Source organism: Littorina saxatilis, linkage group LG17 (genome assembly GCF_037325665.1).
Source record: "Littorina saxatilis isolate snail1 linkage group LG17, US_GU_Lsax_2.0, whole genome shotgun sequence".
NCBI classification, from domain to species: Eukaryota; Metazoa; Mollusca; class Gastropoda; order Littorinimorpha; family Littorinidae; genus Littorina; species Littorina saxatilis.
In genome coordinates this window covers 58,664,803-58,677,685 of record NC_090261.1, presented here as the reverse complement: position 1 = coordinate 58,677,685, position 12,883 = coordinate 58,664,803, and the positions used below count along the sequence as shown (strand labels likewise).

Genomic DNA, 12,883 nt, shown 5'->3' with positions numbered 1-12,883 from the left:
TTTCTGTCAAAGAGAGGACCTTTCATATCGGGGTTTCTTTAGAAATGACAATTAGACACATGCAGTACGCTCTATGTCGTGGGTTACATGGTTTCCACTATACTTTAGGCTTCAATATCCCACAGGAAAGAACTTTAGCTCAGTTATTGCATGTGGCATGTGGACAACATTGATAAATAAATATGCAAACATGAAAGTTTGAAATTACAAGTTTCCATAAGTTAACTAGATCGAAGTAGAAAGTGGAAACCGTAACCCACGCAATTTCCAGGTGCAAAAGTTTTTCTTGTAGGTCAAATGTAGCAACTAGCCTTTTGGGCACCCTTTTGGGTTTTAATACATGATAGAAAGATTTAAGTGAGCAAAAAGTTTTCGATCTGTGCTCACTGGGTTTATGTGTATAGAGATAATACTGTCGTGAGTTACATGGAAACCATAGTTTGTAATGTCTTTTATTTCCAAAGAAAAGAACTAAAACTTGATTATTGCAATTTGCATGTGGACAACATTGATAAATAAATATGCAAACATGAAAGTTTGAAATTACAAGTTTCCATAAGTTAACTAGATCGAAGTAGAAAGTGGAAACCGTAACCCACGCAATTTCCAGGTGCAAAAGTTTTTCTTGTAGGTCAAATGTAGCAACTAGCGTTTTGGGCACCCTTTTGGGTTTTAATACATGATAGAAAGATTTAAGTGAGCAAAAAGTTTTCGATCTGTGCTCACTGGGTTTATGTGTATAGAGATAATACTGTCGTGAGTTACATGGAAACCATAGTTCGTAATGTCTTTTATTTCCAAAGAAAAGAACTAAAACTTGATTATTGCATGTGGACTACATAGATAAATAACTATGCATACATGAAAGTTTGAAATTTTCAAGTTTCCATAAGCGACAATCCTAAATGAGAGAATTAATCGATTGTCGATCGTGCGTTGCAGAAGAATCGAAAATTTCATAATGGCGCCGATCATGAGAACACATGTGCTGCTCAAACTTTGCACCAGATCAAGCTTTAATCAGCAAAATATCGCAAAATTCGTCGATGAATATATGCTACAATTGTCAAAAAAGATTTTACAGGTCTCAAACAGTAAAGATACAGCGTGGTCTGTCGTGAGTTACGTCTCAAAAACCGGAAACGAATACGATTGGGTGGATAAATTCTCATTGTCTATTCACATGACCGGGTCAAACGTCATGAATGGAACTTTCGACGGTGTTCCCGCGATCTCACAACGCGTGTGTGATAGGCAATGCGGGATTTGTCGTCTGCTGTGGCCATGCTTTCGTGGGTTACAGATGGAAACGAAACAAGGGTGGGGTACATTCAAGCGCGATTATAAGCTGAAATAAATTTGTTTCCTACCGTAGTGCTGTGTTTTGAAAACCTAAATGTTGTTGAAATAAATAAATAATGACTTTGAATAACTTTGAGGTTTCCTTTGTTCAGCAGATCGCATTTTTTGATGAAGTTGAAACCGGAAACGACGGTAACCCACGATTACGTGTTTTCTTTGCCGATCAAACTCCCAGAAGAAGAAAAATAGATGTAATTCTTGAGTGTGTATGTCGAGAATAATCCTTCAGCTGACCCATAAACATCACAATAAAATTCACAGAGCTTTATTCTCCATTATGTACAGCTGCAACACAGACTGGTGTATTTTTGTCCCAGTTTTAGGTGCTGTTTTGGGGGCATTTTGGCTAAAAATTAAATCGTTTAAAACCCACAGCAATGTTTGGAAACCCAAACTTGGTTGTTACAGTAAGTCAAATCCATCCCCTTTGACATCAAAGCATCCCCTTTGTCATCCATTGCTCAGAGATATTGTGACAGTCATTCAAAGTTGACAACCCATAGTATTTCCCAGTATCTAGGACGTGCACATATATATAGTATATATATATTATATACGTCCAGGAATTTGCAAGGCATAAAAGAATTCTTCAACTTGAACAATAAAAAAAAAAATTCATCGGCCTAGCTTCTTTCTGTGCATAGTTTGATTTTTGTTCTTGACTTTATTTCGTAACTGACACTAGTGTCGACCTGTAAAATTCATTCCTCCACACTCAAACACACACACACACGCACGAACGCGCGCGCGCGCAAACACACACACGCACGCACGCACACACGCATTTGCATGACGTTCGCGATTATTTCAATCACTTTTTTGGGCTCGCCGTATGCAACAGTCCCGCTAGTTAAGGTGTTTTAATTGACACTATGCATACCTGCGGTGATGTATGTGTCTTTTGTTACTTTGTTATTGTTGTTTGATGCCATATTTGAATCATGTTTGCAGTAACAACCAACTATTTTGCGGAGAAGAAGTGGTGTACGTTTTTTTTGTTCAAGTTAAGCTTGATTTTTAACTGAAACAGCAGTCTGCAAGGAGTCAGCTTCGACTATCTGTTCAGCATCAACAACCCGCGCGTGCTGAAGGAGGCAGCGCTGAGAACATTTTCACACAGATCAATCAGTTGAAAGTTTTAAGTGCAGTGCATCTTGTTTCAGGAAATGGATTGCTTGGATATTGCGCTGATCAGGGACACAAGGACGGGAAAATACGCAAGGGTACCGAAGGTAAGTTGTATGTTATTGTGTATCTCGTGATACTTACCGCCTAGCCATTCTTATAATTATGTCCGCAGAAGTTTTTCCTAAGGCCAGCTGAAACATTTTATATTATCAGCACTGACAACTGCGTGTTGAACATCATAAATGTGTGCAGTGCACGTGACGGCACATGTGCGTGATATCGTCGTGGATGATATTAACCATTTAGTTGCAAGATAGTCTGGCATATTGTGTTGGATGTAGGCCGCTCTGTTTATGTAGCTTTACCAATGAGTGTGTGTGTGTGTGTGTGTGTGTGTGTGTGTGTGTGTGTGTGTGTGTGTGTGTGTGTGTGTGTGTGTGTGTGTGTGTGTGTGTGTGTGTGTGTGTTACATCTTGGTTTTTTTGCCCTGCAGCAGAAGATTGGTATGACAATCCGTTGTTTGAGCTTGGTACGACGTAAACCGACGTAACGCATCAACAGTGAAAAGTGCAGCCATACTATCACGTAACTCGCGTTGGTCGATGATTTCCGGTAATATTTCGGCCAGAAGCGGATAATACCGGAAGTTGTAATAACAGCCAGTCAGACCAACTGGTTGATTGATTGGTCAGATTTGTTATGTTAGAGATATTACATAATTAACATGTGTTTTGTCTTGTTTTGAATGATTGTCGTGCTGTAATCTAATTGCTGTTGGGGACGGTATTGATGTAGGCGGTCATATTTTTTACATTCAGCCAAAAGCTATTATCTATTATGTTTTGCCGTAGACTGGGAATTGAGAGGGAGGTGTGTGTGTGCACGCGCGCCTCGCGTGTGTGTGTGTGTGTGTGTGTGTGTGTGTGTGTGTGTGTGTGTGTGTGTGTGTGTGTGTGTGTGTGTGTGAAGCCAATCACGGAAAACTACACTACTTATCTGCATGGAAATTTAACATTTATATGAATTCTTCCACATAATATCCACACCTTACCATTTTTTCCCCATTTTGAGATGCATGTCTCAGATGACGTCATATTCGTTCGATAAAAAAAAGTCGAGGCTGCACTGTGGCGATCGCATTTTTTAAACATCAAATAGATCAAAACTTTCGTCAGACATTCTTTGACCGATTCTTGACTATAGCACTGTAATTCTAGACAGCTTAAACAATTGCTGATCATAATTTTGCGGTTAAATAAAAGTTGCATTATATATCATTATATGCCAACACAAACATGATTTCATTGTATCGTTTTCCCCCTGAATATATATATGTTGAGTATGGTTTGAAATTGTGCTCCAAAATAAGGAAAACCCGTTTTATGCAAATTAAGTTTACAGCTGACCTCTCTCGGTCGACAGGTGTCGGTCAACCAGGACTCGGCAAAGACTTACTGATTGGGAGTGGTCAGTTTCGTTCTGTTAGGCCGACAGATTGAGTGAATGTAATTGGTATTGTTTTACCCGACTTGATTTATGTTGTTGGGAAAAACCGTTTTAGAAGTGGTTGCCTCGATCATTTTGTGTCATAACACAAACGTGCATTCACACATACTGTCAATAACACAAAAGTGCATTATAGTTTGATACAATTAAGATGTCAGCAACCTTTTACTTAGCAGCTAAACAGATCAGGTCAAAAGTGCATACACACACACACATTGATCATGACATGCCATAAAAGTACAGACAGTAATAATGTTTCATCGTACCTTGAATGTTTACATCGAACATTCATTCTAAAAGTACACCCACGGCCAATATTATGTTTTGTCGCACGGTGTTATGTTTACATCGAACATTCATTCTAAAAGTACACCCACGGCCGATATTATGTTTTGTCGCACGGTGTATGTATACATCGAACATCCATTAAAGCGCACCCTAGACAGTTGTCTCGGCTTATGGTATATATATATATACGACTTGTGTCTATCTGTCTCTGTCTGTCTGTCTGTCTGTGTGTGTGTGTGTGTGTGTGTGTGTGTGTGTCCGCGATGCACGGCCAAAGTTCTCGGTGGATCTTTTTCAAATTTGGAGTCCGTATTCAGCTACACCCCGGACACAACCTCATCGATGAGATATTTCAACACGTGCTCTCAGCGCGCAGCGCTGTGCGCGCTGAACCGATTTTGTTTTGTTTTGTTTTTTTGTCGGGATCCACTACCAGTAACTCTTCCTTATCTTCTCCAGTGTTTTCAGCCGCGATTATCTCCCTTCCTCCGTGTGGCGTCAATCCATATTCCCGTTACTACGTTACTATTTTTAGAAGGTCACTGCACGTTACTATTTTTAGAAGGTCTCCAGTGTTTTGCGCGTTTATCTCCTTTCCTTCGTGCGCCGGCGAAGCCGGCGTACACCCGGCTCCCAGGCGCAGCCTGGTATTCGGCTCTACTTCTTCCCGGCGAAACCGGTACCCGGCGAAGCGGGTAATCATCTAGTATATATATATATATAAACACCGAACACCCATTAAACCCAAGACAGATGTCATGTTGTATCGCTCGGTGTATGTACAAATCTAAAAGGCCTTTAAAGTACACCCAGACAGTTGTCATGTTTTATCGCACGGTGTATGTAAACAACGAACATCCATTTAACGTACACGCAAGACGGATGTCATGTTTTATCGCAAGGCCTATGTACATAACAAACATGCCTTTAAAGTACACACAGACAGTTATCATGTTTTGCCGCACGGTTTAACCGAAGACTATAGCTTGAGTAATGAGTTGCATGCACGCATGAAAACAAGACATTCTCCCAGTGTTCCTTCGCCAGCTAGCCAGCCGACCGCCGCAGAGTGCCGTCACACAGAACGGGTGTTAATCTCGTCTTCCCATTGATTTTTGCAGCCGTGAGGTTTCATTGATGGAGGCCTAGGAAGCGTCTAATGTGAGGTTTGCTTGCACGCTGGTCAAGCATCGGGGAAGGATATTCTGTCAGATGATCATGATTTATTCCCTGGCGGCGTGCGGGATTCGGTCTGCTTTTTACATTTAGTCAAGTTTTGACTAAATGTTTTAACGTAGAGGGGGAATCGAGACGAGGGTCGTGGTGTATGTGTGTGTGTGTATACACTCGTGTGTATCTCTGTCTGTGCGTGTGTGTGTGTAGAGCGATTCAGACCAAACTACTGGACCGATCTTTATGAAATTTGACATGAGAGTTCCTGGGAATGATATTCCCGGACGTTTTTTTTCCGTTTTTTCGATAAATACCTTTGATGACGTCATATCCGGCTTTTTGTAAAAGTTGAGGCGGCACTGTCACACCCTCATTTTTCAATCAAATTGATTGAAATTTTGGCCAAGCAATCTTCGACGAAGGCCGGACTTTGGTATTGCATTTCAGCTTGGTGGCTTAAAAATTAATTAATGACTTTGGTCATTAAAAATCTGAAAATTGTAAAAAAAATAATTTGTTTCTAAAACGATCCAAATTTACGTTCATCTTATTCTTCATCATTTTCTGATTCCAAAAACATATAAATATGTTTTATTCGGATTAAAAACAAGCTCTGAAAAGTAAAAATATAAAAATTATTATTAAAATAAAATTTCCGAAATCGATTTAAAAACAATTTCATCTTATTCCTTTTGGGTTCCTGATTCCGATTCCAAAAACATATAGATGTGATATGTTTGGATTAAAAACACGCTCAGAAAGTCAAAAAGAATAGAGATAAAGAAAAGCGTGCTATCCTTCTCAGCGCAACTACTACCCCGCTCTTCTTGTCAATTTCACTGCCTTTGCATCGAGCGGTGGACTGACGATGCTACGAGTATACGCTCTTGCTGTAAAAATGCAGTGAGTTCAGTTTCATTCTGTTAGTTCGACAGCTTGACTAAATGTTGTAATTTCGCCTTACGCGACTTGTTCTACTATCGGGTTGCACGTGCTTGCGAAATGATTTGCACTTCACTGTCATGTCAGTTGTGTTGAAAGATAAGACAGGCTTGAGGAATGATTTCCACTGAAACCCGGTACCTTCCTTCGCGTGTAAACCATCTTCTTATGTAAACCACCACAGATCCGTCCAGGCTTTTACATGTATCGGACAAGATCATACTGTAACCATTCACAGCAGCGCAACGCCGATCCATTCCATATGAACCACCACCACCCAACCCACCCCCCCCCCCCACCTCCTTCCCAAAGGTCAAAGTACTTTTTTTTCTACTCAAAAAGCAGGTGTCGTCTACTGATGACGATCCGCCCAAAACCCTACCCGCGTTTGGTGATTGTCCTTGACCTCTATTCTGTAATTGGCTTCGCACTTTGTACTTGCTTGCTACAAGAAGTATATTATTGTGTTGGGGAGGATTTGTATAGATCTACTGTTTCATTTAAAAACTGCTTTATCGTGATTTAATGTAGGAAATAGGTTATTCAACATGCTTTGATTGACACAGAATTAAAAAAACAAGACATGTTGTCAATAACAACGTTCCAAGAACTTACCTTTCTTGTATTTTGATTCTGAATTTTGGAACGTTGGCAGTCTCTTTGTTTTTTGGATTTTTTCTTGATTGACACAGACCTTTGCCAATAATTATGTAACGTAAAAATGAGGATTTTAAGTATAGAGACCTTAGCTTACCTTACTCGCCACTACCAGTACGCGTCTGGAACCTCCATTTTAGATATCGTAGACAAAGTTAAGAAGTATAATTATTGCAATGACATATCATTTTTATATTTAGTCAAGTTTTGACTAAATATTTTAACATCGAGGGGGAATCGAAACGAGGGTCGTGGTGTATGTGCGTGTGTGTGTGTGTCTGTGTGTCTGTGTGTGTGTGTGTGTGTGTGTAGAGCGATTCAGACTAAACTACTGGACCGATCTTTATGAAATTTGACATGAGAGTTCCTGGGTATGAAATCCCCGAACGTTTTTTTCATTTTTTTGATAAATGTCTTTGATGACGTCATATCCGGCTTTTCGTGAAAGTTGAGGCGGCACTGTCACGCCCTCATTTTTCAACCAAATTGGTTGAAATTTTGGTCAAGTAATCTTCGACGAAGCCCGGACTTCGGTATTGCATTTCAGCTTGGTGGCTTAAAAATTAATTAATGACTTTGGGCATTACAAATCTGAAAATTGTAAAAAAAAAAATAAAAATTAATAAAACGATCCAAATTTACGTTTATCTTATTCTCCATCATTTGCTGATTCCAAAAACATATAAATATGTTATATTCGGATTAAAAACAAGCTCTGAAAATTAAATATATAAATATTATTATCAAAATTAAATTGTCGAAATCAATTTAAAAACACTTTCATCTTATTCCTTGTCGGTTCCTGATTCCAAAAACATATAGATATCATATGTTTGGATTAAAAACACGCTCAGAAAGTTAAAACAAAGAGAGGTACAGAAAAGCGTGCTATCCTTCTTTATAGCGCAACTACTACCCCGCTCTTCTTGTCAATTTCACTGCCTTTGCCATGAGCGGTGGACTGACGATGCTACGAGTATACGGTCTTGCTGAAAAATGGCATTGCAGTTTCATTCTGTGAGTTCGACAGCTACTTGACTAAATATTGTATTTTCGCCTTACGCGACTTGTTACATTTTCTACTGGAGATCAGAACAGTCCGTGGAAACTAGGGATAAACACTTTTAACGGGAATTTCCGCTTTGATTAGACACTTCAAGACCTTGGTGGCAGCAACACATCAGTTCTGATCTCTCGCGCTCTCTCTCTCTCTCTCTCTCTCTCTCTCTCTCTCTCTTTATCTCTCTCTTTATATCTCTCTCTTTATATCTCTCTCTTTATATCTCTCTCTCTCTTCCTCCCTCTTTATATCTCTCTCTCTATCTCTCTCTCTCTCTCTCTCTCTCTCTCTCTGGATCTCTCTCTCTCTCTCTCTCTCTCTGACTCTCTCTCTCTCTCTATGTCTCTCTCTCTCTCTCTCCTCTATTACTGTTTGATGTGTACAAATTTGGGTCATTTATGAAACACAATGTTTTACTATGATTATGTTGTATATGGGCGCATACCCTTCAGAAGGGGCTCTGGCCTAAAACTGAATAAACTCTCTCTCTCTCTCTCTCTCTCTCTCTCTCTCTCTCTCTCTCTCTCTCTCTCTCTCTCTCTCTCTCTCTCTCTCTCTCTCTCTCTCTCTCTCTCTCTCTCTCTCTCTCTCTTTCTCTTCGGTTTTTTTGGTCGTACGTTGACCTTGTCAAATGTATTTATTTTGGAAGGCAAACATAACTGTCTCTGTGAGTTACGGCAGAGATATCTCGCTAGGACGACGGCAATGAAATTATACAAATGTTGCCGAGCCAATCTCGTGTCAAGGTAATGCACACAGGCACTGGGATACGAAGAGGAAATTTTAGTAGCACTACCATGCCAAATTATACTGAAATCTTTCGGCTGTAGGAATATGTGGAGAAATGTGTGTCAGTGTGTGTGTCTTTGTGTGTGTGTGACTTTGTTTGTTGGTGTGTGACTTTGTTTGTTTGTGTGTGTGTGTGTGTGTGTGTGTGTCTTTTTTTGGAAAATCCCAGGTATCAATCGCAAAGAGATGGGTTACAATTAGTCGCAGACGACAGCTGCTTTTGGAGTCATTAGAAGCTAGTTGTCAGATTTGAACCAGCCTTGTAATATATATGGCAGATGACGTGATTTCTTGTGTCCGTCTTTTTCGTCGTTTATATCGCACACGGTCGACATTTACAGACTGCACATTTGGATTAGACAGGAATAAATTCATGTTAGTAACTCACTAACTGTTTTGTTTACACATTGCGAAAAAAGAGAGAAAATGTTGAAGGTGGATATTTACAGAAAGAGTTGATCGCAGGATGCACGGTAGGGGCTTGCAAGTCCATCTGTCCAAGAATCCAAATACAGATATAGACTGCTAACGATTCAAAATTCACAATTAAAAAACAAGAATTGTAGGTTATTTGAACGTTTAATTATTGACAAAAAACAGTTACATATACACTGTACGTCGACCCAGTGGTCTTTTAAAGTAAACCGACAGACAAACACTTATGATACAAATCAAGAACCTATCTCAAAATCGTCGATGAATGCCGGCGAGGTAATCATCTGTCCGGTCACCACCCCGCTCTCCCCTCGTCCTATACTAGTACAATCTTCATAAGACTGAGACAGGATTGGAAGGAGTTGAAGGATACCGGTATTCAGCGGATTCTTGTGCCTGTGGCAATAAGTTGCCTTGGGGAGAGGTGCCAAACCAAATGTCAAATGTCAGTTACCGCATCCTGTATTAATTTTGTGTCTTTAGACCACAATGACATTCTAGCGCTGTGTTATACATCGTGTGTGTGTGTGTGTGTGTGTGTGTGTGTGTGTGTGTGTGTGTGTGTGTGTGTGCGTGTGTGTGTGCGTGTGTGTGTGTGTGTTTCAGGATATATACACTCATACAGCGAAGTAACAGTGCTTCGCTTTTACAAATCACTAACAGCGAAACGAAGTAAAAATAATATCATTATTAACACGCAGTGACGAGTGAACAAGGTTGATAAAGTACAAAAAAGCCGAAAATCAATGCGTCGCTTAAATCCGTACATTGAAATCGAGTTTTCTCTTCGACGAGGCCATTCAGCTTGTCAAAGCCTGACACGAGTAAGATAGTCTCCGGGGAAACAACAAAGACAAAACATCAATAAAACTAAAAATCATAATAAAAAAACAAAAGACAAAAATCGGAGCACTCAGCAGAATAACAGACGATCAGCTTCAGGTGCATTCATTACATACCGCTGCTCCCAGAAAGCAGACTGAGGAATTGCGCGTGTTGAAAAATGATGGTTCTACGCACGTGGTATTTGACCGAATATATTGTGTTGGGATTTCTGGGTTTGAGAGATGCGTGGGCCATGGGTGGAGGGAAAGAGATATCTATCTTAAACACACACACACACACACACACACACACACACACACACACACACACACACACTCACACACACAGAAACAAATGTTATACACACAAACACACGTGCACACTCACCAACACAAATGTTTCCACACATTCCTAAAGCCAAAAGATATATCTATCTTTCTCTCTGTTGACATTGGGGATGGTGGGGATCCCGAAGGCGGAAATGCGTACCATGTTCCCATTTCAAAACTGAAATACTTTCCTCACTGCTAATTAAGCCTTTATAAGCTTATTAATTGTCATTCTGACAGTGTAGCTTCGGCGATAGGAAATACCGACCGTCCAGAGACTGTCACGCAAAGAACAAGACAACAAACACACAGTGCCCCACTATCACGACCCGCACAGCACAGCCCAATCTAGACGGGTGGGTGTTGGTGGGTGGCTGAGGCGAAGAATGCGAGCAATTTGGCATGAACCTCTGACGGCTAATGACATTTTTCGCCACCTATCGATTTACCGCTTGGTCGACCTGGCGGCCGCTGCGTCAGTGGGGTGCTAGGGGGGGGGGGGGGGGCTGCGAGCTGGGACCCCCCCTTTTAAGACCCCCTCCGACACCCACCACCACACCCTCATCCACCCCCGCCTCTTAAAAACCCCTTTTAAGACCCTAGCTGTCCCCTCAGATGCTCTGTTCACAACGTCTGCAAATTAAATCATGTTAAAACTCCCTCCTTAAGTCCTGATTGTTCACTTTTCTTCTTCTTTTTTTGTGTGTGTGTGAAAGGGAGGTTCCTCTGTAGGGTGAAGGTTTAGCTGTACAGTGGTTGTTGTTTTATTGTGGCTGCATTGGAAGCTTGGGGGGCCCGGTAGCTCAGTTGGTAGAGCACTGGACTTGTGATCGAAAGGTCGCAGGTTCGAATTCGGGCCGGGACGGACACGGGTCAACTTTATGTGCAGACCCAGAGACGGAAGCCATGTCCCACCCCCGTGTCATCACAATGGCACGTAAAAGACCTTGGTCATTCTGCCATAAGTGCAGGTGGCTGAATACACCTAAACACGCAGACACCTGGGTAGCGCGACTCCGTTGCTGCTAGCTTTCCACTGGGAGGAAGCGACCCGAATTTCCCAGCAATGGGACAATAAAGTAATGAAAATGAAAAAAATGAAATGGAGGGTCCCTGTTGCATTGAACAACTTTCCACTGATGCCTGGTTGCTGGCATTACATAACCTCTATCGTCAGTCGGGTGCACTCCATAGTCTCTGGTCGGGTCAAACTTATTATCACTGAGTGGCAGTGGATTTGCAACAGTCCTGGTTGTAGTAGTGGGATGATGTTGTTTTTCGTGTCTGGTCTTTTTTGGTGTGTCTGTTTGAGTGCCGAGCAAGCACGCGTCTGCACACACGTACACATACAGAAACAAACAGAGAGAGACACAGACACACACAAACACACGCACGCACGTATATACACACACGCACATACACACGCACGCACGCACGCACTCACGAACGCACGCACACACATTACGACATAAACACACACACACACACACACACACACACACACACACACACACACACACACACACACACACACACACACACCTAGAATTGTTCTCAAAGCGACATAGGTTAGCGGTGTCGTCTGAAGTATAAATGTATCCATGATATGCCAGTCTCCGGAACAATCATAATTAAGAGATGACGAATCGTTCCCAAAGCGAGATAGGTAATGTTTTTATCCAGACAGTCTCCCCCACCGCTTCATCAGTGTCGAGTCTAGTACCGGCAAGGTTGGCCTAGTGGTAATGCGTCCGCCCCGTGATCGGGAGGTCGTGGGTTCGAACCCCGGCCGGGTCATACCTAAGACTTTAAAATTGGCAATCTAGTGGCTGCCCCGCCTGGCGTCTGGCATTATGGGGTTAGTGCTAGGACTGGTTGGTCCGGTGTCAGAATAATGTGACTGGGTGAGACATGACGCCTGTGCTGCGACTTCTGTTTTGTGTGTGGCGCACGTTATATGTCAAAGCAGCACCGCCCTGATATGGCCCTTCGTGGTCGGCTGGGCGTTAAGCAAACAAACAAACAAACAGTGTCGAGTCTGATGTTCGCAAGTGATTTGCATTGGCTGGTTTAAGATATTTAACATCGTAAGCGTACCACTTACACAGAAGAGGTAGTGGTATAGCTCCTGGTTTATTCTTGGTATATTCCGCATCAGACTATTGATATGCACACACTTGCCTGGTTCATTCTTGGAATATTCCGGATCAGACCATTGTATATACACACTCGCCTCGTTCATTCTTGGAATATTCCGCACCAGACCAAGCCCGTCATGTAAACAGACGTCAAATAAGCAGAGTTACCTGTTTCCCGGTACAGTGGGAACAGTCTGTGCCAAGCTTCCTGAATCGAAGCACCTGTAACCCTCAGGCGAGAAACAAGGCCG

General features: G+C 41.8%; 1 protein-coding gene across 1 annotated transcript in view; it reads left to right on the top strand.

Annotated features, from left to right (window-relative positions):
• The first annotated feature begins 2,528 nt into the window (after window positions 1-2,528).
• Window positions 2,529-12,883, top strand: part of LOC138951854 (1-phosphatidylinositol 4,5-bisphosphate phosphodiesterase classes I and II-like) — a 140,131-nt gene continuing 129,776 nt past the window's right edge. The window contains exon 1 of the mRNA XM_070323414.1: window positions 2,529-2,594. Within this exon, the coding sequence (XP_070179515.1) occupies window positions 2,529-2,594 (66 nt within the window). The remainder of the gene's footprint in view (window positions 2,595-12,883) is intronic.